Consider the following 25,395-nt stretch of genomic DNA (forward strand, 5'->3'; position numbering starts at 1 on the left):
CACAAGTGTTCCCTTTTTGTTTGTTTCATTTTGCTTTGTTAAGAATCTTGGCTACTTTCCATTCCTTCACATCTTTACATACATTTTAGAATCAGCTTTTCAAGCTTTATGGGAAGCTTGTAGGGATTTTAATTGGAGTTACATTAAATCTATCGATTTAGAGAGCTTTGACATTTTCCTGTTATTTCACAATATTGATAAATTTATTAAGTCTAAAAATGTATAGATTCTTTTGGATTTTCAACAAAACCCTCATAATTCTGTAATATATAGAAATATATAGATAATTTTTCTAGATTCTGTATATTTGCTTGGGATTTTTTCATGTGTGTTCATAAGTGAAACTGGCTTATAATTTTTCATTTTTGAAATAGTCTTATTAGAGTTTGGAATTAAAGTTATATTGGCTTCATAAAATGAATTAAGGAGTAGATTCTCATTTATATTCTCAGGAACAGTTTATGGAAAATTGCAATTATTTTTTTCCTTTGAATATTTGGCAGAAAGTGCAGTGGAAGCCGTAACGGGCCTAGAGTTCTGTGAGAAAATTTTCAACCATTGATGTAGTTGTTTCTTTAATGGTTACAGGACTCTTAACAGTTCTCTCTCTCTCCCTCTTTTAAAAATCAGTTTTATGAGAGTTTTTTAAAGTAATTTTCCCATTTTATCCATCTACAAACTTATTGACAGAAAGTTGTGTATAGTATCTCCTTATTATCTTTTTAGTGTCTGCAGGATTTATAATGATGTCCCTGCTTTATTTTTGTGAGGCTTGTCAAATTTTTATGTCTTGTCAGGATCCAGTATTTAACTTCATTTGTCTTTTTTTATTGTAAGTTTGTTTCCTATTTCCAAACATATGGGGATATTTTTGGTTATCTTATTTTTTAATTTTTTAATTTTTATTGTGATCAGAGAACATATGCTATCTCAGTTCCTTGTTTACCTCTAAAGAATTATTTAGGATAGTGGTTTTTAACCCTTGCTCTGTAAAGACATAGGGATTTTGTAACTTTGTTGGAGGGGCCATCCTGAAGGAAGGGAGAGGGATAACCAGGAGAGCCTTATGGTTCATCACAGCAGATCCAGCTAGACACATGATATCTTCATCTTCTTAAGCTTACAGGATGTCATTGGAAGTTTTTTGTTACTTAAAAAAAAAGTTTGAAAAAACTTTAAAAAATCATTTAAATCAACAATAAGCAATTTATCTTTATTTATAAGCACATTTGCTGTGGGCCAAAATTAAGTCAACTCTGGTGGTTTTCTTGAGAGATTTTTAGTTCTTTTTCTTTGTATAAGTGAAGAGATGATATTTGATCATAGATTAAAGATCCCATGTCAAAGGCAGGCCTAATATAACCTGTTGTCACTCTTCCTAACTTAAGCAATACAAATCTGCCTTCCTCACATTCAGTCCTAACAAAGAGCTTTTAATCCCTAGCCCACTCTCCGATACTGATTTTAATGAGAAAGGTATACTAAACATAAGGTCCACAGGTAGATGGGATAACAGATATGTTAAAACTTGCCATTTATAATCTGTTTCAGGAGGAGCTAGCATCATGTAACACCCTGCTCTGCCATATACAAAAATGCTGTATAAAAAATATTCCTTCTTCAAGGTAGAAACTTACTGCTGGTGGAGAGGAGATAATTACCAACATTGTTTTTATTTCTTATGCTGACAAAGGAATCGCTGCTGGGTATGGTATCTCTGAAAATAGCGAGCATGGTCAGGTTTCTTTATCTTGAATTTACAGAACTTCTTTGATAATAAACAGTTTGTTATCTAGAAATTTGATTACTGACTGAGCAGAGTGAAGAGTACCCTCAAGGCTTGTAAAATAATACTTTTAAAACTGATGATGGCACTGGGTAACTATCAACCTAGAAATATCTATGTTTTTAGATGCATACAGTACCTGAAATTTAATTTCGAATCTGCATTTGTTTGATAGATTGTACATGAGCTTCAACTTTTCACCTTAATGTTTTCTTTGGTCATGGGACATAATAGTGGTATTTGCTTCCTTGCCCAAACTGCTGTTTACCAGCAGAAATAGTAAACTGATAACAAACACAGTAAAGTGGTAAGAAACAGACCATGAAGAAAAATGAAAGAAATAGGAACTGTTGAAAACAAACAAAAATAGAAAAATTCAAAATGAATACTAGAAGCCAACGATGTAACATGGGAAAAAAAAAAATGGAATGGTAAGGAAAAGTAAACAAAACAGAAACCCCTGAAATACTTAGAAGAAAAAAAGACACAAAATGTAGAGGAATTGGGCACTGGGGTGGCTCAGTTGGTTAAGTGTCTTGCCTTTAGCTCAAGTCATGATCTCAGGATCCTGATCAAGTCTTGCATCAGGTTCCCTGCTCAGCAGGGTGTCTGCTTCTCCCTCTCCCTCTCCCTCTGCTTCTCCCCACTGCACCTGCCTATACTTTATAGCTCCCTCTCTCCCTCCAAATGAATGAATGAATGAATGAATGAATAAAATCTTTTTTAAAAAGTAGAGGAATTAAAACATTCATGATTTGGGGAGACAGAAAAGGAACAGCTTAGACATAAGCTTTGTGACCTCATAACAATTGGCTAAACTTGTGGTTTTATCATTTGTTACATTATCTTATAGTAATTAAAATCTCTATTTGCATATAAAATTAATAATTGTTTTAAAAGACTGGATTTATTTCCTTCCTTTATTTTTTTTTAAAGATTTTATTTATTCATGAGACAGGGAGAGAGAGAGAGAGAGAGAGGCAGAGACAGAGACACAGGCAGAGGGAGAAGCAGGCTCCTCTTGATCCCAGGACCCCAGGATCACTACCTGAGGCAAAGGTAGATGCTCAACCAGTAAGCCACCCAGGCGTCCCTATTTCCTTCCTTTTAAATCAGATTGATTGCCCTCCACGCTATCTCTGTCAGACTTCTCTTATGGTTACCAGAAAGATAGTATCAAGGGTAACCTTCATTGTTTAATATGTTTTAATGGCACTTTTGGTATCTAAAAGGATTCTGGTACCAATTGCAATGTGGTTGGGGGCAAGTTCACCCCCCACACCACCAACTAGTTCTCTGTGATACCAGCTTGGCATCCTGATGTTTAATTCAGTTCTTGATCCTCTGCACCTGGAGTACCACATCCCACAGGTGATGCTAGTCCCACAAGACTGTCCCCACCACACTTCATAAGCCAATGTCAAGTTCAGATTTGTCACCTTGCTTCTAACCAATGGACTTATAAATCAGAGGTTCCCAGGACCTCCTTGTTGATTTTGATTTGCTAGAGCAGCTCACAGAACTCAGAGAAACATTCACTTGCATTTACCAATTCTATTAAAGAATAAGATAAAGGACACAGATGAACATCCAGATGGAAAAGATGCAGAAGGCAAGGAATATGGGAAAGGGCACAGAGCTTCCCTGCACTCTCCGTGCATGTCACTCTGTCCCAGCTTTCCCACGTGTTCACCAGCCCACAAGCTCTCTGACCCATCCTTCTGGGTTTTTATGGAGGCCTTATTATATAGGCCTCATTGGTTAAATTGTTGGACGTGGGCGGTTGTTCAATCTTCAGCCCCTCTTGCCTTCCTAGAGGTTGGAGGCAGAGACTGAAAATTCTAGCCCTCTGGTTACATGGTTGGTTCCTCCTGAAACCAGTGCCCACCCCTAATTGGTATTCAAAAGTCATCTCATTCGCATAACGAAAGATACCTTTGTCACTCTCATCTCTTAGGAAATTTCAAGGTTTTAGGAGTCCTGTGCCAGAAAAAGGAATAAGACCAAATAGATTATATATATTATTATAAATCACAAGATCACTGTACCACATATCTCTGTTTTAAAGGAGTGACCATGGCTTTCCGTATGGAAAGTCAAGTTCACCTACTGAAAGTTACCAAACTATTCCACTCAATTAGAATTGAGAGCACAACTGCTATGTAGTAACTTTCATTAACAGATTGTTTTTACTTTATTTTTTTTTTATTGTTTTACTTTATTTAGGAGTTTGTCTACAATCCTGTTAGCAGGGGGGGGGGGAACCTTTCTTTCTCATTTTTATAAATAACTTTTTGGCAAAAGCTTTATTTTTTCCTCTGGCCTCTTACATTTCCATCTGTTCTATAATATGAGAGTGGTAGATTTCTTGAGCTGTTTGCTATTAAGAATATTTGAGTGTTAGTTGCAGTGAAATATGTTCCTTTTGTTTTATACGGAAAAGTTCTCTGCTTGACCTGCCTTTTAATTAAGGTAGCATTCATTCATTCACTATTTAATAAATGCATTTTGAGAACATACTTTCCAGTTGTGCTGTATATAAACAAGACAAAATGAATATAATACAAACCGTATTTTCAAGGAGCTAAAAATTTATTGCTTGGGAAAAATAGAAGAGGAAAGGATTCCATGGGAAGTCAGTGAAAATGTCAGAGAGTATATGAACTTTGAAATAGATCTGGAAGGATGAATGAAAGGATAATCAAAAGGAAACTGGAAAATAATTATGAAAGCATTAGAACTTGCTAAACATCTAGAAAGATGAGGCAAAGAATGAGTTTTGATTCCTTACCTTGAGAGTTAATTACGCACATTGTCTCATTCTCCAAGGAGCAGAGGTATCACTGACTGACAATTAGAGTTTGGTCAGAGAAGAATCTCTGTAAGTGACGTACGGGATCTTAGAGGAATAGAGTCCTAATCATGGCAGCTGGTTAAACAATCTGTGGAAGTTGTGTGTAATTGTGCCCCTGCTTCTGGTGTGGGACTGGTCGTTAGCCAGGGCTAGTAAGCAGCACACCAAGTGGGGGACAACAAAGACACATTGCAATGCAAAAGGACGGAGGAACCATGTCCTTCTATCACCAGAACCTGCCTGGGTCTCTTCCCGCCTCTCAGCCTCTGATCTTGGTGCTGCGGGTGATCTGCAGAATGACTGGAGCGTTTCCTTACAGAGCTGCATGGGAACGTGGTCTAGAATTCATAGAAGCTGAAGGAGATGCTTGGATTGCTGCAGGAGCTAGCCCCCACTTCACCTACAAGTAGAGCCCATGGATCTGTGATGACGTGTGTACACTAGGCTATACTTGTGCACTTCAAGGAATTTTGACAGTTGCAAAGGTATGTGTAACCCACAACCCTAGCAAAAATATAGAGCATTTGTATCCCCAGAATGATTCCTGGTGCTTCTTTACAGTCCATGCGCTGCTCTCACCAAAGGCAACCACTGTTCTAACTTCTCTTAAGATAGCTCAGCTTTGCCTGTTTTCAAACTGCGTGAAAATGTAATCAAACAATATGTACTCTTTTTTTTTTTCTGGAATTTTTTTCTCAGCATAGCGTTTTTGAAATGTATGTATATTGTGTGTATCAAAAGTTTGTTCCATTTTATTGGATAAGGTGCAAAAGAAACATCTTAATTTTTGAACTAAATCCCACTATCTGGATAAGAACATTTAGTCAGAAGTGCTTGAGCAAGGCTTGAGGCCATTGTCTAATCTCTGTAAGAGCTACCTCTTCAGGGTTATCTTTTTATCAGTGCTTTACTTTGGGGCATAGAATTTGTTGACTTTTTCAAACCTAACAATGCCCAAATTACTGAACTCTTTGTCAATTTAGATTATGCTCTCCGGGCAGAGAGCCTTCCTTAGCAGAGCTGTATTCCTTTCATCTCTCCTTCCAAATCGTAGGATCTTTTCTGAGCCTTCTCCTTAACATGCACTACCATTTTGAGATTTCCTTCTACTTACCCTAGAGTTACATAAGCTTTGTTTAGCATGTCCGTCTCCCAGGATATGATAAACAGTATTAAATGTTATCCCATGGCATACTTAGGGTTACTGGCTGTATTAACCTAGGTTCTCCAGAGAAGCATTGGGTATATGTGTATGTACAGGAAGAGGGATTGGCTCGTACAATTATGGAGGCTGGCAGGTTCGAACTGCGTAGGATGAGTCAGCAGACTGGAGATGCACAGAAGGGTTGACGTGGTTCAAGTCTGAATGATACCAGCTGGTATTCCTCTGTTCAAGGGAGGCCAGTCTTCTGTTCTGTTCTGGCCTTCAACTGTGACAGACCCGGTGAGACCCGACCACATTATGGAGTACATTCTGCTTTACTTAAACTTCACTTATTTATGTGTTAATTTGATTCACAAATAATGCCACAGAAACATCTAGAATAGTGTTTAATCAGATATCTAGTATCTAGGCACAGTGGCCCAGTCAGGTTGATACATGGAATTAGTCACTGGCTTTCTAGCTAGTAGTTACTTGTTTGACTATTCTCCTCTATTGCTTGTTTACTAAGCCAGTTCTACATTTTAGATTCTGCTAAAGCAAGTCCACATTTAGTGCCAAAATCAGTATAAATGAAAATAATTATTCCTCTAATAGAGAAAGAAATAGACAAAAAGAGATACTCAAAATAATAGGAACTTAAGTAAAAGCCTGAATAGGTTTCTCAGGGTTGTTCTGGCAGTCATTTGATTGTCAGACCCCACAGTCATCAGGGCTCTAGGCCTCACCTTTCTTGCACCTCATGGTCCAGGGTGGCTATTCCAGCTCTTGCTGTTTAATCTGTACTTGTAGGGAAGAACAGAAGAACATACCTCACATTACTCCTACTCACGTGTCGGGGGTCAGATTTAGTCCTATGACTACCTTTAGTGAAAAGCAGTTTAGGAAATTAGCTACATCCAATTAAAAATCATGTTACCACAGAAGGAAGTGAGAACTGGTATCGAGGAACAATTAGAAGTGTTTGTCACAAGTTGGAAAACCTGTGATGAAATAACATTGGAGGACACCAGGAAGATTTATAAGAAAATCCCTTAGCAAGAAAACCAATTTGAAAAATTTTACGGTAAAGAATTAGATGACAAAGGCCTTAATGAAGCAAATGATAGGGAAATAGAACATGTGGTAAGATTTGCAAGGTAATTTCCATGGAGAATCAATAGAACTTGATGATTGATTGGCTCTAGAGTGGGGAGGATAAGAAAGTGTCAAGGATAACACCCTGGTTAACAGCTTGAGCTGTAGAGCTCTGTTGTCTGGATTTGAATCTTGGTTTGGATATTTACTGAGTGGTGTTAACTTTCTTGCCTTGGTTTTCTCATCTGCAAAATGGGAATAATAATCATATCTCAAAATTTAATTGAAAGATTGAATGACATAACATGTAAAACACCCAACTTTAGGGAAAAAACAAAAAACAAGGAGAGGCGGCTGGCTGGCTCAGTTGGTAGAGCATACGATTCCTGATCCGGTTTGAGCTCCACGTTGAGTGGGGAGATTAATTAAAACTCTTTAAGAATCTTAAAAAATAAAGTAAACCAAGGATAAAATTCTTAGGATGACTGATATTTAATGGATAGGAAGAAAAGGAGAGGTGGATAAGGAGGCTCAATGGGAAGTTCAGAGGAGGAGGCATGAACAGAGGAAGAGTAGTGTCCAGGAAGCCACGGCGGGACAGTGCTTCTCAAGGCTGAGGATGAATGACAGAATCAAATAGTGGAGTTAGATGAAGGCTGAAAATGAACCTTGCAGGCTGGTTTTGTACTCATGTTATCAACGAGCTTCTGAGGAAAGCATATTTTCATTTCAAGTTAAGGAAACAAAATTCGGTTAAATGAATTGCCAGATGACTTGGAATAATTACCAAATTACTCCAGATGATTTGGAATTTTAATGGAGTTACTCACAAGTTCTAACAAGTGAGTATAGTTTGTTAAGATCCTTTAAAACTGGGGCAGCCTGGGTGCCTCAGCAGTTTAGCACCGCCTTCAGCCCCTCAGGACGTGATCCTGGAGACCTGGGATTGAGTCCCACATCAGGCTCTGCTTCTCCCTCTGCCTGTGTCTCTGCCTCTGTGTGTGTGTGTGTGTGTGTGTGTGTGTGTGTGTGGTGATTAAGTAAATAAAATCTTTTTTTTTAAAAGAAAGATTCTTTAAAACTATGATTTAGATGTTGATCTGTGATGCAGAGCTCCGGATTGTGTCCCAGCACGGGGTGTCTGCTTGCATCCCATCGTTGTACATCCTGTGGTCAGACCCACTGAGTCCTGGTTTCTTTAGGGGAAGGGTGTGCAGGGCGTACAGCCACCCTTTGCCCGCAGGGAGTATTTGGGACAGCCGGGATGATAAAATGTCCCGGGTGGCGTCCTCCGTCTTCCTGTCCCAGATTCCATACTTACCTGAGCTGAGGTCCATGTGCCTCAGGGTGGGGGGTGGTGCTACAGCTTCGGTCCTCCTCCTGGCGGGGAGGAGGGTGGCAGGCTCTGGGCTGTGCTCCTGGGCCGTGGGCCTCTTAGTAGGTCGGGAGTCTTTGTGACCCTCCGTCTGAGAAATCGGGTCGGGCTCTCTCCCTGTGCACCTCATCAGGTTTTATTCAGACTCCACGTGTGAGGTGCTCTTTAAGTACCAGCTAAACATAAGGTAGCATTACTAATGAGACTGATGGCTTGTCCTTCTCTTGGCTAATAGAGGAATCCGTGTCTCACTTGATTCCTGGACCAAATCCATATTCCCATTGACATAGGAGTATTCTATATTATCCAAAAGAAAAAGTAAGAATTTCTTCCTGGAGGAACATGGGCTGTGTGTGCAGTGTCTTCTGGAAGCATTTAACCTTTTCAGTTTAGAATTTAGTTTGTCATTTGAGTAGTAAGTTTCATACAACTTTCACATTAATTATATAAATGTTTTTCTTTCCTATGTAAGTTTAAAGTAACCTTATAAAATAGTCTTATACAGAATCTCTGAAATACTAATTGAATATTAAATGGTTGTAAGAGGGACCAGTTGCAGGATTGATGCTCCTATGCCCATTTTAAATTTTTAAAATTACTACAGTCTTACCCAGTTTAAGAAAAAAATAATAAAAAATAATAATAATACTAGAGTTTCTAAGACAAAGGGAACAAGACTGAGGATAATGTGGCAATAAATATCCTTAAGTATATCTCACTTGATTGCTTCCCCATATTTACATGTGAAAAAAAAGGAGCTATAGCCTTAATACTTTAATGCTGATAGAAGGGACTTGAGGAAAGATGAAAAATAAATACATTAATCGCGGTAATGCTTCGCCGTGATCCTAATTTTTCAAAATATACAGACATCAGTGATCGCTTTACTTCTACACCAGAAAATTGTTGAAGGAGGGACAGTGACTCTCACTTCAGACATGTTGCAAGGGAAACACAAGAAGATGTTTATCTCCTGGTAGCCGGTCATGAGGAATTAAAGGGGGAAAGGATCACTTTTCTGTTTCGGTCAAAAGATGGCAGTATTGCTGTGCTGATTGTTTTCTTCTGCAATTTGGTTCAGTCTTTTTTAAATGCAGAATACAGTTAAATTTAGTGATCTAATTAACACTGACCCTCTCAACAGAATGCCAGATTTCTAATCAAAGACCAGAAGAATGGCCAGAAAAATGGAACTTAATATTTTAAAAATATATTAGGTTGTTTTAGTAGCTATTTAAATGACATTTTCTGAGATTTGGAGATTTACCTTAGGAATGACAGGGCACCCTGCATCATGTTTTCAGTTTCGGTAAAGTTTGAAATACCTTCGCTTTGGAACTGTCCAAGATGTTTTAGTTTGTTTGTTTGTTTGTTTGTTTTTTTCTTTTCTTTTTTTAGCGTCTTAAGTTCATTGAACTTATGTTTTCATTAAAGGTAATAATACTATTTTTCTTCAAGTTATGAAGGTCAGGTAATCTTTTTTTTTCCCCCTAGGCCATCATCTTTACTTCTTGAAGACTATGTGGACCAGTCTGGAAACCACCTTGGTCCACCTTGTGGACCACCTTGGTGGTCTCCCTTCTTGTGCTGGGAACGCACCATCTTCTCATCTTATTTCTAAGCCAGTACCTTAAATGGTTCTTGGGGCTTAATTCTCTATTTTTCTTTAAGCAGATCTTTCAAGGATGGAGAAATTCAGTGAAAAGCACTGAACAAAATGACAAACTGAAAAAAGAGCTTTATTATTGATTGTACAATGTGTTCTTTAAAAAATAGAAAATAAATAAAATTAAAAATGCCAACATACAAATCAAAACACTTTTGGGGGGAAGAGGAACCCTTGGTATTTTGAGAGGACGCACAACAGTTCAGTGTTTTTGCTTACTCTATATTAGAGTAGGAAAACACTGACAGATTCCTGCAAATAGACTGCAGATTTACCTATCTGGTGCTTTTTAAAGTTAAGATTTAAAGGTTTACTTTCAAAAGTAATTAAATTAAGCTTTCATCAGTCAGCTCTGTGGCTGGTTTATCATGTAGAAATGAGACAGAAGATATTTTATGTAGCTTTGCATCGTAACTCATTTGAATCTAAATTACAAGTCAAAAATCTTATCCAAAATCTTTGAGGCCAGATAGGTTTCCAAATTCTGATTTTTTTTGGATTTTAAAAAGGTCATGTAGTAGATATTTGGTATAATACGTCACCCATTTCCCCCAGTAAGGTTTGAGGCAGCTACCCTGTCATCAAACATTAATATGCTTTCAACAGAGCCTCTGAATAGTACATCACATGGGCTAAGTCTTAACCATAAATAGCCTCACATCAATTTAGGTCAGATTTTGAGGCCAAATGGGTCTGCCATAAACTTAAGGAGAAAAAGAACAAAACTGTAGCTTGCAGAGCTTTTGGATTTCGGAGAGGCCCGTAAGAGATAGTAGACCCGAACCATCATTCAGGTGTGCTCCGTCCGTGACCTGCCGAACATCAACCGGGGTTTTCTGTTTGAAGATGGGAAAATTCAGTTTCACCTTTTATTCTATTTAATGGTGTCTTTTTTTAGAGTAGGTTTTATTTTGTTTTCAGCTGCCTCATTAACCAGGTGGTTCAAGCCCAAAGTGCGTTTCAGCCTATTCCACGGCCCGGGCAAGGCGGCCAGCAACCCGGGGAGACCGGGAGACCGGGGAGATGTCCGAGGCGCCACCTGCGCCGCCCGGGCGCTGCCCCGCCCCGGGGGTGAGGCCCCGTCTCCTTCTGGATTTGGAGCGGGGTGAGGCCCGACCACCCGGCAGGTCAGGCGATGGGAAGTGATGGGGCGGGCGGCGGGCCCGGGTCGCAGGCTCCAGCCTGCTCGGGCCTGCTCGTGGCGCTGCGGCGTGAGGTGTCCGGTCAGCCCTGACCTCCCGGAGAGCCCTGCCCCACCTCTGGCGTTGCCGCCGTCCGCCGGCCCTACGGTCACAAAGCTCTGCAACCGTCTCGCGGGCATCTGTTTTGTTTTATTTTTTTTTTAAGATTTTATTTATTCCTGAGGGACCCAGAGAGAGGGGCCGAGACCCAGCGGGGGAGAAGCGGGCTCCTGCGGGGAGCCCCCGGGGTCCCCCGCACCCCATCGGTAGGAAAACTGCTGGCCTCAGCACAGCTCGGCGCGTGTCGCGCGTGTGGCTAGTGTCACTGTGCAGCAGTGACAGAGCCCGCCCGGGCCCGGACACCAGCAGGGATGCCGGCAGCGAGGGGCTGCTGCTTACCCCTTTAGTTTTCTTTCCTACTATTTAAAAAGAAAAAGAAAAGGAATTTTGCGCAGTGCAGAAATTTACACCAGGTGGAGAGGACCCGTCTTGCCCTCCCCCAGACCCCAGACCCAGCGTGACTTGTTTTGCTTCTCTACGCCTGACGGAGGTTTTATATGGTCATGACCACACCTTGACACTTTACTTGTATTCTTCAAGTCTTCCTGACTTCTAAGGTGTTGTGCCCCCCGCTCCCCCGCCCGCCCCCGTCGGAATTTTAAATTTTTTACTGGGCTTGTTAAGACCTACTAAACAAGATCTTCTTCTATTCTGACTGTAATCATTTCTTCCTGAAGCATCACACCCTTCTCACACCCTCCTAACTGTTCTAAAAGTGCACATACAGTCTTTTTATGATTTGGAGGAAATCATGATTATTGGTTCTCATTGGTTTCAAAGTATGCATGATGCCTTACCCTAGATGCTATTGTCGTCGGCAAAGTGGTGCATGTTTACATACTTGTATTTTAGAAATGTGTTAATTTTCACTTAGTATTTTGGAAAACATACTAAATTATATTTTAATTTATTGGAATGCCAATACCAGAAGTATTGATTTTTTAATCATTGAGTTAATCTGGTTATAGAATACTTAAATTACTCTAGCCTGAACTAAAATTAAGTACCCATTGCCATTTATGTGTCAAAGGTGAAGAAATCATGATCTGTATTGATAGAGCTAATTATAAAGATCTAGTAATTCTTGGCTGTTTGAACCCTGGGAGTTTTTTGTTTTTTGTTTTTTTTTTTCCTTTTTTTCCCTACATTGCCTGTTTTCCTTGAGCTTTGAATACAAAATCATGGTATTTTTGAAATCTGTAACTACTCCAAGCATGAGGACAAAAAATGGTGTTTAAACAACAATCAGCAGCAGCTCAACAGCAATAACCATTTGACAGGAATTCCTAACATTTTGCCCTGGGATGTTGAGATTAATGTAATTTGTAAAAAAGCTTTGGTGTGACTACGCAGAGTCTTCTTGTTGAGAAACTAATGTGACCAGTTAAGTTATACGAACCTAATTTTGGAAACATAAATCATGAATGTTGGAATGAAAACAAACCAGGAGAATTAGCCAACATTGTAGAAATTAATTTAAATTTCCATCAAGCCAGGAATGTATTGTTTGTAAATGATGAGGCTTCTGTGTACTTCTGTGTAACTGTAATAGGAGGGAATCATACTTATTTGGTTAGGCATTGGCTTTGCTAATTGTGGAAGTAGGAGCAAAATAAGTACTTTTAGCAGGAGTTTAAAAAAACCTGGATTTGAACTGTATAGATCCCCCTACACGGTAATCTCAGCTTTTTTTTTTTTTTAAGATTTATTTATTTATTTATGATAGACATAGAGAGAGAGAGGCAAAGACACAGGAGGAGGGAGAAGCAGGCTCCACGCCGGGAGCCCGACACGGGACCCAATCCCGGGACTCCAGGATCGCGCCCTGGGCCAAAGGCAGGCGCCAAACCACTGAGCCACCCAGGGATCCCCTAATCTCAGCTTTTTAAGGAAAACCTTACACCTATTGCTATAGTCAGAAAATGATCCAAACCGAGTGTAGCTGTTACTTACACAATTTTAGCAAAATCTTTTGATGCTTTAGTATGTTAGCTATAAAAAAAAATTCAAAAGCTATCACGAGGTATGAATTAATTTCCTGTTGTTGCTACAACAGATTACAACAGTTGGTGCCCTAAAGTAGTGCATGTTTATTATGTCGCACTTCTGAGGTTCTGAGTTCAAGATCAAGGTCCTGGAAGGTTCTGAGTTCGAGATCAAGGTCCTGGAAGAGCTGCCGCTCGCTCTGGTCCAGGTGGGTGCCATGGACCGGATGTTTGTGTCCTCCCAAAATGTGTATATTAAAATCCTAATTGTTGGGATCCCTGGGTGGCGCAGCGGTTTGGCGCCTGCCTTTGGCCCAGGGCGTGATCCTGGAGACCCGGGATCGAATCCCGAGTCGGGCTCCCAGTGCATGGAGCCTGCTTCTCTCTCTGCCTATGTCTCTGCCTCTCTTTCTCTCTCTCTGTGTGACTATCATAAATAAATAAAAATTTTAAAAAATATTTAAAAAAATAAAATCCTAATTGCAAAAGTGGTGGTTTTAGGTGGGGGCCTTTGGGGGTGATGAGATTATGAGGAGGGAGCCCTCGTGAAGGGACCCAGTGAGCTCCCTGACCCCTCACTGACTGGGGAGCACACACCAACTCTGCTGGTTCCTTGATGTTGGACTTAAGCCTTCAGAGCTGTGAGGAGTAAAAGTGTCTGTGGTTTAAGCCCCATGCTTTGTGGAGGGGCCCAGAAGGAGGCTTGTTTCCTTACGTCCTCCGGCTTCCACAAGCGGCTCCTTCCTCGGCTGCAGCCTGTGACCAGCGATCCTGTCACTCTTGCCTTAGCTTGTGTTACCGCCTGTTTCTCGGATTCTCGTGTCTCCCTGTTGAGCTTGTAAGGCCCCGGGGGATTACATCGGGCATACCAGAGGGCCCAGCATAGTGCTCCTGTGTCCTGTGCCTTGCTCACATCCCCCAGTACCCTTTGCCGTAGTGTGACGTGTGGCCAGCTTTGGGGTCCCTTACACTCCCCCCGCAGGCTGTCCACAAATGTGAACCCATGAAGGTTCACGTCTCACTCCCACCACTGCCTTCCTGCGATATTTACCACTTTCAGTATCCCATTTCTCCCCTTTCTTGATTGACCTCCTCATCTTGCTAGAGGTAACACTTCTGAGTCCTCGGTTGTAGGAGAGTTTCTGTATTTCTCCTATATATTTATTTGACAATTTGACAGTAAATAGCACCCACCTTAAATTGCTTTTTTCCCAACATTTTGAGTGAGCTATGCCATTGATTCCCGTCTGTTTCTCAGACCCATTCTCCTTTCTGAAGGCTTTAGCGTCTTTTGCTCTTGAAGGTGCAAAGTTTGATAGTAATGCATCTAAGTATGCAGTCGTTTTCATTCATTCATTTCATTCATAAGACTGAAGTTTTCAGTGTAAATATAAGACCTCGTACACCCGCCTCTCTTGACTCTGATGTCATTCTGCTGCCCCCTGTGCTCACCTTGCTGCAGCCACACTGGATCCTCTCTTCTTGAACATGCCTCGGGGCCTTTGCACTGGCTGTTCCTTTTGTGTGGAATGCTCTTCCCTCAGATATCTGCAGGGCTACTTCCTTATTAGCTCCTCAGGTTTGTTCAGATGTCTTGTCCTGAATTGTCTTGTTGATCTTACTACCCTGTGTAAAATTGTGATCCACCCCCTGCCCCACTATCTAAGCTCTTCTAATCCTGTTCTCTCTCTCTCTTTTTTTAAGATTTTAATTATTTATTCATGAGAGACACAGAGAGAAGCAGAGACACAGGCAGAGTGAGAAGCAGGCTCCATGCCGGGAGCCCGATGCGGGACTTGATCTGGGACTGGGATCATGTCCTGAGCCGAAGGCAGATGCTCAAACACAGAGCCCCCCAGGCATCCCTAGTCCTGTTATCTTGATTTATTTTCTTCACTAACCTATTAGTAAATAAATATTTAAATATTTAAACTATGATATTGTAAAATTATATTTGGTCTTTGTTCCTGGATCCAGGCCAGAGCTCCTAAACCCTTGTAATTTCCTAAGTGATAAGAGGGATTAGAACACCTTTTGTTATAAAATTTGGTTTTTGTTAATATGAAAGGAGCAACTTTTGTTATTGATAACAGGCTTTTTTCAACCACACTTTATTTTATGTTAATGAAGTGGCTTTGGAAAGCCTCTAAGGATGTCAGGGGAATCAACCATGTGCAAGTCTGCACCCCTTTTCCCATACTTTGCTTTATGCATTCCCTCTGTCTGTTCCTTAATTGTATCTTTTTATAATAAATCACTAATCTAGTAAGTAAACCCTTTTCCTGAGTTCTGAGAGCCATTCTAGCAAATTGTTGAACCCAAGCATGGGGATTGTGGGTACCCTTAACTTATGGCAGATCGGTGAGAAGTACTGGAGGCCTCAATCCCCCATTGGCATCTGAAGGGCAGCTTTGTAGGGCTTAGCCCTTCACCTTTGGGATCTGACACTAACTTCAGGGGAATAGGTGAGAACGGACTTAAATCGTTACACAGGCGGCCAGTGTTTTCAGAGAATTGGAGGATTGCCTGGTGAGGAAAAATACACCAGCACACGTACATACATATAGTGTGTGTGTGTGTGTGTGTGTGTGTGTGTGTGTGTGTGTGTGGTCACACATGCCAAGTTGTCCTTTGTGTGCATGCCCCTGTGTCCGTTTCCAGGGCCTCCGCAGACTCCTGTAGACGGCAAAGCCTAGGCCGGGGGAGTTTCCTTTCTCAGGTCTGCAGGATCACAGTCAGAAGCAGAGGCCCTGGGGAGCAGGACTGGTGGCTGACCTGTGTCCTGTCCCTGAGTCTTCACATGCTCCCCTGGTGCCTCTCCTGGGAGAGCACCAGTTGTGTTGGGGTAGCACCCACCTCATTTTGGCTTAATTACCTCCTTACGGATCCTATTTCCTAATACAGTTGGATTCTGAAATACTGGGGGCTAAGTCTTCAGCAAATGAATTTGGGGGTGGGGAGGAGACGCAATTTAGCTCATGACAGAATTACTGTCAGTATTATTATTTTTGGGGACGCCTGGGTGGCTCAGCGGTTGAGTACCTGCCCCTGGCTCAGGGCGTGATCCGCGGTCTCAGGATTGAGTCCCACGTCGGGCTCCGTGCCCGGAGCCTGCTTCTCCCTCTGCGTACGTCTCTGCCTTTCTCTCTGTGTGTCTTTCATGAATAAATAAATAAATAAAATCTTTAAAAAAAAAAAAAGACAAGCTGCCTTTATAAAAAGAAAAATATTGTGTTTTATGCTCTGTCTCCCCAGCTAGAATGTTAGCTTCCTGAAGGCGAGCAGTGTTGTTGTCGTATTTTAGGATCTACGTGGTACCGAGTGTTCTAGCCCCTGAGGAGTTCTTTCATCTTGAACACTCCTTTGATCTCTGGAAAATTCTCTTATTTCATGGATTTCGTGTCCCCCACTTCCAGTTCTCTGTCTCACCTTTCCAGTACTCCCACTAATTAAAATCTGGACCTACTTGATTGATCCTACTTGTCTCATCTTCAATCTGTTCTACTATTTTGGAATATTTCTTCAACCTTAGCTTCTAAACACTTCTACGAAACACTCCCTATTTTGATAAACGTATGTCCAGCTCTAGAGCCCTCTGCTTGGTCCTGCCCCGTGGCCTTCTGTCATTGTTCTAGGGGTGCTACACATTTGTCAGTCTTTCTTATTATGCCTCTTGTCTTCTGAATTTTCGGTTTCTTCCTAGGCCATTCTTAAAATTTTGCTCTTGCTCTTCACATGGCTTAAGCATTTCTCACCAAGAATTACCTGGCAATCATCTTTTTCAAATGGGACAATAAAAGACTAGGTTTATTTTAGGGGTGGGATCCTTTCTCCTACTGATGTCACTTAATGATGAGATGGCAGTTACTTCGATGCCCCCTTCAAGGAAGAGCGCGGAGGTCTTTGGTTTCAGGGGCAAACACCAACACTGGCCTCCTTAAGTCTCTCGAATACTTTATTCGACTTACAGGGATAAAAACCTCCCAACTTTTTACCTGCCTGCCATAAATGGGAGTGTGGGGTCCATGGTTTCTCATACATGCTCTGAATAGTACCCTTGTTGTCAGTCTTTGTTCTCATCACAAGACATCTGACCTTTCCAGGACCCAGACTCAGTGGGCCCCCAGGTCCGTTATGCCCCCTGTGGCCGTTGTCCGGACCTGCTCTACTCTCTTCGCCTGCTGTTCCTGCTTCACCTGCACATCATGTTTCACAAACGTATCTTAATCTCTTGTCAGTACATATATATATACACATATATATATATTTTTAACCTTATGTTTCAGGGTGTCTAAGGAAGTTTGAGGAAAGAAAACTTAGTCATCAGTTTGCTTGTCTTGAATTAAGAGTCTTCGGTCTTGTAAATAATTGAACACAGGGAACAGAATCTGAACTTACTTTGATGGTGTGGATCTTCACTGTAAACTTCCGTTATTGTCACGTTCTCCAGGTTATCAAAATACAGATGTGAGACATGGGGCTGTTCGTACACTTAAATCCAGTAGTGATTGCTTGGAGTTGATCACCCGGCAGCAGGACTACAACTTCTCTAGTTTTCTCTTGGTAGATTACCTTCCTGCCATCCATCTACTCTTATTGTCAAGGCTTTCTATCTTGAACTTTTCTTTACCTTAAAACATCCTGGTTCCCTGTTCATGCCCCCATGTGTTTCAGATAAAGGGCTGGAGCCCCATCTCCTCTGAAGCCAACGCCTACATTTGCTGTCTGAAGCCCTAGGACTGTTTTCCTGGATCTGCATTTACAAATATATTCAAGTTTTCCTCTAAAAAAACCCCAAAGAAACCAAACCAAGAAACAAAAAACCTTTTTTTCCAGTCTTTTCCCAAAGCTACACTTTAATCAGGTGAAACCGTTTTTATTTCCTTTCTAAGTTTTATCTTCCTTTAAATACAGGTATTGGCTTAGTGTCTGTCTTTAATACTTACTTTCTTGCTCATTTCCTGGGAAATCCTACTTACTCTGATGACTTCAGCCCTCACCAAATCCTAACTCCGTTCCTGAAGAAGTTCTGATGTTTTCTCTCTCACCTACTCATTAGTACCACTCAGTATATTCAAAGACAAACCCATTAATCATGGTCTTCCTCTATCCTCTTACCCTTAAAAAACAAAACAAAGAACCAGCAAACACATTCTCTGTTTTTCCCATGTTGATTGACCTGATTATCATTTTTGAGTCACCCAGGGATCCATTAGAAAGAAATAGTTGTAAAGCTAGAAACCACCCAGAGTTCTTACAGTCCAAGTCATGGTATGGTTAGTGTCAAGTATAAACTTCCTTGCTCTCTAACCTCATAGTGGCCTTTTCCTGCATCTAACCAGACTTCTCCATTTTCCTGATCACACACAGGTCTGCAATCAAGGCCTTACGCCCTGGAGGGTTACTTGTGTACTCTACATGCACACTTTCCAAGGCAGAAAATCAAGATGTCATCAGTGAAATTTTAAACTCCTACAGTAACATCATACCTGTGGACATTAAGGAAATGGGAAGGACTTGCTCCCGAGACTTCACGTTTGCTCCCACTGGCCAGGAATGTGGACTCCTGGTGATTCCAGATAAGGGGAAACCCTGGGGCCCAATGTATATAGCCAAATTGAAGAAATCATAGACTGTAAAATTGGTCATAAACATTTCGTAAGCCATGTCAGTGCATTATTATATTTATTTTTCTAGGCTATGTGTTAACGTTTAAATAATTATGAAGTCATTTTCCCTGGGTCTGTTTGGAATCTTATTTATTTAATACTTGGCATCTCAGAACCTAGGCTTAAGAATTTTCCAGGTGTATTTTTTCCCTAAGAATGTATCTGTAGCACTGGTTTCAGGTGTTGCAGATGGTGTTTGTTCTGTATAATAAATCTGCTGTCTTTTAGTTGGCATTTTGCAGTTAAATTAATCAGAATATATGGTTTTATGCATAATGTTTAGGAATACATTCAATTTATGATGTTGGTGCTTATGAACCTTTAAAAATGCACATTTGGCTGTTCCTTTTATAATTTTTCTCATCAAATATACAGATTTCTTTCAGCAGCCCCCCCCCCCCCACCCCGCAACCTTTTTCCTTAAGAACCAATCAGTATTCTTAGACTAACTTCTTAAGCGGCACTATTTCTAGTTCTAGAAAATAGGTTTCTTACTTGCCATGTTGTTTTCCACTAAGGATTGTCTTCTGTTTACTGCAAAGGTCAGTGACTCTATTGACACCAGCTTTATTTCTCCACTTTTTTTGTATTCACAAATACAAATTGAAAGGGTAAATTATGTTGAAAGGCTGTTAGAACAGCAGATTCACATGCACAAGTTTGACTTTCGACAATCAGCTTGTAGAATAATGGAGTCTTTCCAGCAGGCTATAAAGCAAGTACTTGTAACAAAACCAGAATGATTAATAACTGCAATAACTGAACTATATTTGGAGAGTTTTGTTACATAATTGCAGTCATAATGAGCACTACAGAATCTGATTATCTTACAGTCGCAATCTGGAGGGGCTTTTTATTTCACTCTGTTATGAAATGTTATATGAGAGTATGATGTCACGTATTAATGCACAAGGGGGAGATGCCTAATGACAGGGATTACACTGTTACCAAAACCCAATACCATTTGCTAAGTGCCTCTCCCTGTTTACCTATGTCTTGGGAATATTGTGTACATTTCTGTATATGTACTTAGGGTTTTAGCTTCAGGTTTGGATCATGTGTTTTCTCTGGAAATTGCTTCACTTAGAGACAAATATACTTTTCCAACTATTAAGAAAAATTATGCAGTATACTTCAAAAGGTAATTATCTATTTGAAAATTAACTTAAAAAAGAATAAACTGACCGTAGAAATAGAAAATTCTGCTGAAGCTGAATCCTTTTGAATTTGTTTACTATATTTTGCGTATTTAAACCAGAGACTATTTTTTCCTGAACTCTTTTTTTTTTTTTTTTAATTTGCAAGCATACATAAGCAGTTTCTTATAGCTGGGGAAGAAAAGGCTAGATCTCTTGGACTCAATGAAATAATCTGGATGCATACAAAAAATATAAAAGACAATGGAAATTATTTACTTACTAAGTTTGTACTTGTTAGTTTTTTTCAGTTTAAAACTTCGTCTTCAGATACTGTAGGTTTAAAAGTGTATTTATTCTGTGTAGGTTAATCACAAAGTAAATTTTCCCAGTGCACTTTGCTGAATGTCATTGTTTTTCCCCCATGCTGCCATGAAGCCTAATCTGAATACTCAGTATGCCATTGGATTTGACGTTCCTATGATTACTGAAAAATGCAAATATAAATGCATATATAACTTACTTTATTATTAATATTAATTATAATGAAACAGTTGGCGTTTATGGAGCATTAAATATTTGATTAAGTTCTTCATATATATATGTTATCTTTTTTGATCTTTAAAACAGCTTAAGGAGTATTATACCTGCCTTTTGTGAATGAGAATAGCCTAGCTCGGTGCAGTTTGTAGCTTTGCCAGGCGACACTGGTAAGTAAAGAGTAGAGCCAAGACTAAAACTAGCTGCAGTGGCCAGGCCCCACTCCCCATACTATGCTGCCTCAGAAGAAGCAGATTATAGGAACCCCCAAGGTTACCAACTGGCCCTCCCTTATCCTAGGTTATCTTTGCACTTGTAGGCAGTTCTTTAGTCACAGAGGATCAAAGGGTTAAACCAATCCTTGAGGGGTAAAAAAACTGCAGTATTTCAGAATGTGTTCTAGACTACTTCTTGGGGTTGCAGTACCCAGAAATCTCCCATGGAGGTGCTCTGTGCCTTCCCTTTCTTCGCAGGTGCTGAACTGAAGAATCGAAATTTGGAGCAGCCTTGCAATGTCATTTGAAAAGCAAGGGGTAATTGATATTACTTTCTGTGGCATTGAGTTACTTTCAAAATAGCTTTGTAAGAATTTAGGTTGCTTACCAACACATTAACTTCTCTCTGCCTTCAGCACACTGAATAGCCACGAGTTTCAGAAATACACTATGAATAAATATAATGCATTTAAATGGTTTATACTGAATTTTTAAAGCATTTGATATTATCTGTGGTTTGAAATCAAGGGGGCCTACCGTCCTTTATCCTATTATATGTATCCATATAGCCTCATATTCAAGATTGCATGTTACTCCCTTAGCAATATTGTGAAAAATATCCTTGTATACAATGTGAGTAGGCGTAACATAATAGGTAACCAGAACATTTCCTACATGACTAAATAAAGTAATCCCCAATCTAATAGACCATCATCTAAGAAGGCTTTATACCTGGAAGATAAGCATCAGATGATCTGCATAGGCTAATGCAACTCCTGTGGAATACAGAGAATCGAAACCAATAGCAACAGTTTTATTAGATGCAGAGAAGTCCTTTGATGCAATTGAATGGGACGACTTGTATTATGTGTTAGGTAAATTTGACTTTGGGGACAAATATAGCAGCACAACCCATTTGTGTGGTTCAAATCAATGGTTTACAATCTCCCTTTCCTTGCCTTATTGCTGCATTGGGGGGTGAGTAAAGATGGTACCCATTACTGATGTTACCTTCCAGGCTGACATTGGAGTTATAATATCACCCAGATCCCATGAGTATCTGAAGGATATTCAGATGAAGGTTCACAAATTAACTAATGTCTGCTGATAACGTACTACTGTGTGCTGAAAGCCCTAACAGCATCTGTCCTGAAAACATTAAAAGCAATGTCAGTATTTGGAATGGCTTCAGGCTGCAAAGTCAATGGGAAAAAATCAGAAATACTATCTTAACAGAAGAGTATTAATATTACTTGTTGTGTGACATTTAAAATAAAATAAAAATTTAACAAGAATTGATTTGGGATCCTCTTTAGGGAATGACTAAACAATAGAATTAAAAAAAAAAAAAAAGTTAAAAACATTGACCTGTAATTCAATGCTCAGATTTTTAAAAAGGTTTCACTAAATCTAAGGAGGAAGAAAGCCTGGTAAAGCATATATACCTCTTTAAAATTTAATTAGCTCACCCAGATATTAACTCCATACCTTTCTGTAGTTTTTCACAAATGAAGAAAGTAATTTTCCTGATCATGTGAGATCAGAGTCACGTAGAAACTGAGTAAAAGCAGATGCTGCCTTAGAAAAAGGAGGTTTTTGCCTCACTGGAAGCTATTGGATGGCATACGTCACAACTCAATCAAGCTTGCTATGGCTTGTCAGAAGGAATTTTCTGCTGCATATTGCAGTGGAAGAGCCTATTACACACAAATAACTGTACGACCTAGCAGAATCAACAGAGACTAAAACCATACAGCCTATTGAAAAATAAGCAACAGGCCCCAGTTTCTAACTAATTCTTGAAAACAAATAGGAGTGCAATTGCAGCTATTAACAAGAAAGGACAAAGTTAGGAGAGGTTAGCATTGGTGATAGAAAAGGGGACTGAGCTCGTTCCAGCTTCTAATCACTAAGCTATGGAAAGACTTCGTTCACTCATCCGCACACACAAGGTATTAGCAACCTTTCCAAAACCAGTAAACCACCTTCTCCTGGCATTACATCACATCACATTAATGGTCGGGGTGAGGGGTGGAGAAATGAGAGGACCAAGGACCCAGGGCTGACTCATGAACTGTTGTTAGCACAGATGGATCAGCATGGGCTTGCAGTTCATAACTGCCGACTTCTAAGAGAAAGGAAAAAAGGATGTGATGGTGGCAACTGGCTCTAACGCTACTGGAAATTGTCGTGTATGATATAGCCCTGGATGGCCAACTGGCTGTACCATGTTGCCACAGATCGGTATCCCTCTTGACTTGATTATAAAAAACTTCAGTTTAGGTTTTAAATTATAACAAATGTGTTAAATTAACATGACAGATATGCACAAACTACCTGTGTTCTTCCTTTAAAAAAAAATTGGCTTTTGTCATATAGTCTACCACCGGTCATCTCTGTTAAATCTTCTATATGAAGCCATAGCTGTGCCCATAGACAGATGATTTCCAGCCACCTAGTGCACCTGACCGTACGTATGAGTTAGCAGGTTCCTTTCTCGCCCCACAGCATCGAGTTGGCGGAAGCAAGTTCAGGGAGTTTCACAAGAGGTGACGGTGAACCAGGACAATGGTTCAGGAGAGGGTTAAGGAGGACTTGGAATATCACTCGGGGGTAGGGTCTAGATTGAGTCAGTCAAGCATGTTTCACAGCGAAGGACACTGGTAGGCCTATAGGGTTGTAGGACACACTGCCAGGACGCACGTCCACTTGTGTGTTCATCTGTCTGGGTCACACCCTCTGCATTCACTGAGGACTTTGCGTCTAGCTCATACCTTCTCCATCGGAACTCCTGGCGTGTCAAGGCTGAATTCAGCACCTTTATGGAAAGCCCATTCGATATCCTACCTTTCCGGTTCTTTGCCTCCCTCTCTCAATGGCTCTTATCTCCATTGTCTTCAGTATCTTACATTCTTGGGCGTTTCCTCGAACTTGATGTTATCTACAGGCACACTCTGCAATGGAGCTTTCTACGGAATGGCAGTGTCTTACCTGCCCTGTGCAATATGGACAACATGGTAGCCACATGTGGTACCTAGTGTGTAGCTAGTGTGACAGAGGAACATACTGTATATTTTTATGGATTTAAATACAAGTATCCACCTGTGGCTATAAGCTACCATACTGGGTAGCGCAGATCTAGGATTTCTCTGCTTAGGAAAATTTAAATCAGTACCTTCTGTCCCTCCAGCTTTCTTACCTTCCCATTCTCATTAAAACTGCAATTCAATCGCCTTGACACCTGTAAGGTTTTAAACCTTTATCACTCGACCCGTTCATCTCTTTTCCTTTTCTATCCTAAACCCTATGGTTGATGCCTTAAACCATATCTCCTCCCACTTTTGGGTTCTACTGCATCTGGCGTTTAAAGTTGCACCTCTGGATCAGCCCAGTGGATCCTGCATCCACCTCCATCATACCTAGATGGCTGAGCACTGTTTGGGAGAAAAGAAAACCATACAGCAGTGCAGACTTCATATTCACTACATATTCATACCCCGTGCAGATTAAGTTCAACACAGATTCACGTTCCCCGGCCTCCCCTGAGACTTTTACACTATCAATAACTTTGGCTGTTGTTTGGCCAGCTTCCTTTTCCAATCCTATTAGTGAGTTTCCCAAACTTCCACTATTGTCTACAGATGTCCTATACCAACACCTTCCTCATTTCTCTCAGAAGATGGTCCTGCCTCTTACTTCCTTGAGAAGATTATGGCCAGCAGACTGAAGGTTCCTAATCTTTACTCATGCATGCTCCTCCTCATTTTATTTCGAAGCACCACCATCCATCTGGCCTGAGAATCTGGAAACCTGAGAGCCATATTCAATTTTTCTCTCTCCTTGCTTTTGCTCTCACCTCTAGGTAATAACCAAGTCTTACCATTTTTATTATTCTCTCTTAACCCCATGGTATTGCCCTAGTAAAGGCCACCTCAGCTATTGAATTTTCTTCCCAATTCATCTTCCTACCTCCTGCCTCACACTTCACAATCCACACTCTGTTGCTGCTGAAGTTCTGTTCCTACAATAAAATCCCATCATGCCATTACCCTGCTTAAAATTCTTCAATGATCTTTAAAAAGGGAGGGGGCTGGGCAGCCCAGGTGGCTCAGCAGTTTAGTGCCGCCTTCAGCCCGGGGCGTGATCCTGGGGACCTGGGATCGAGTCCCACATCTGACTCCCTGCAGGGAGCCTGCTTCTCCCTCTGCCTGTGTCTCTGCTTCTCTTTCTATGTACACACTCTCATGAATAAATAAATAAAATCTTTAAAAAAATTTAAAAAAAAAAAAGGGAGGGGGGTTGCCTGGGTAGCACAGTCAGTTAAGAGTCCAACTCTTGGTTTTGGCTCAAGTCACAATCTCATGGTCATGAGATTGAGCCCCATGTCAGGCTCTGTGCTCAGTGAAGAGTCTGCTTGAGAGTCTCTCTCTGTCTCCCTCTGCCCCTCCTGCTCACACTCTCTCTTTCTCTCTCAAATAAAGAAATAAATTTTATTTTAAAATTTTCAATGGCTCCCTGTTGCCTATAGGATGAAATCTGAGCCCTTAGTATTTCATGCTAGGTCCTCTTGCTTTGAGATCTGCATCTCTCTCAATCTCTCTCTCTCTCTCTCTCTCTCTCTCTCTCACACACACACACACACACACACACACACACACAAATTCCATCCTTGTTAACTTCATCAAAATT

At 40.6% G+C, this 25,395-nt stretch overlaps 1 protein-coding gene across 6 annotated transcripts in view; it reads left to right on the forward strand.

Annotated features, from left to right (window-relative positions):
* Window positions 1-25,395, forward strand: part of NSUN3 (NOP2/Sun RNA methyltransferase 3) — a 98,364-nt gene that overhangs the window by 32,805 nt on the left and 40,164 nt on the right. The window contains exons 6-8 of one of the 6 annotated variants that reach the window (XR_011994435.1): window positions 4,960-5,125; window positions 9,749-13,355; window positions 18,517-22,001. The exons of 1 other annotated variant lie outside the window; for it this stretch is intronic. Coding sequence is in view for 2 of the 5 variants with exons in the window: in XM_025989899.2 (XP_025845684.1) it covers window positions 18,517-18,778 (262 nt within the window). In the remaining 3 variants the exon portion in view is untranslated. Of the gene's footprint in view, window positions 1-4,959; window positions 5,126-9,748; window positions 13,356-18,516; window positions 22,002-25,395 lie in introns of those variants that run through there. 4 more of the 6 variants (XR_003233677.2, XR_003233679.2, XM_025989899.2 and 1 more) reach the window with 4 other exon arrangements.

The sequence above is a fragment of the Vulpes vulpes genome, chromosome 1 (assembly GCF_048418805.1).
Source record: "Vulpes vulpes isolate BD-2025 chromosome 1, VulVul3, whole genome shotgun sequence".
In the NCBI taxonomy this organism is placed as follows: domain Eukaryota; kingdom Metazoa; phylum Chordata; class Mammalia; order Carnivora; family Canidae; genus Vulpes; species Vulpes vulpes.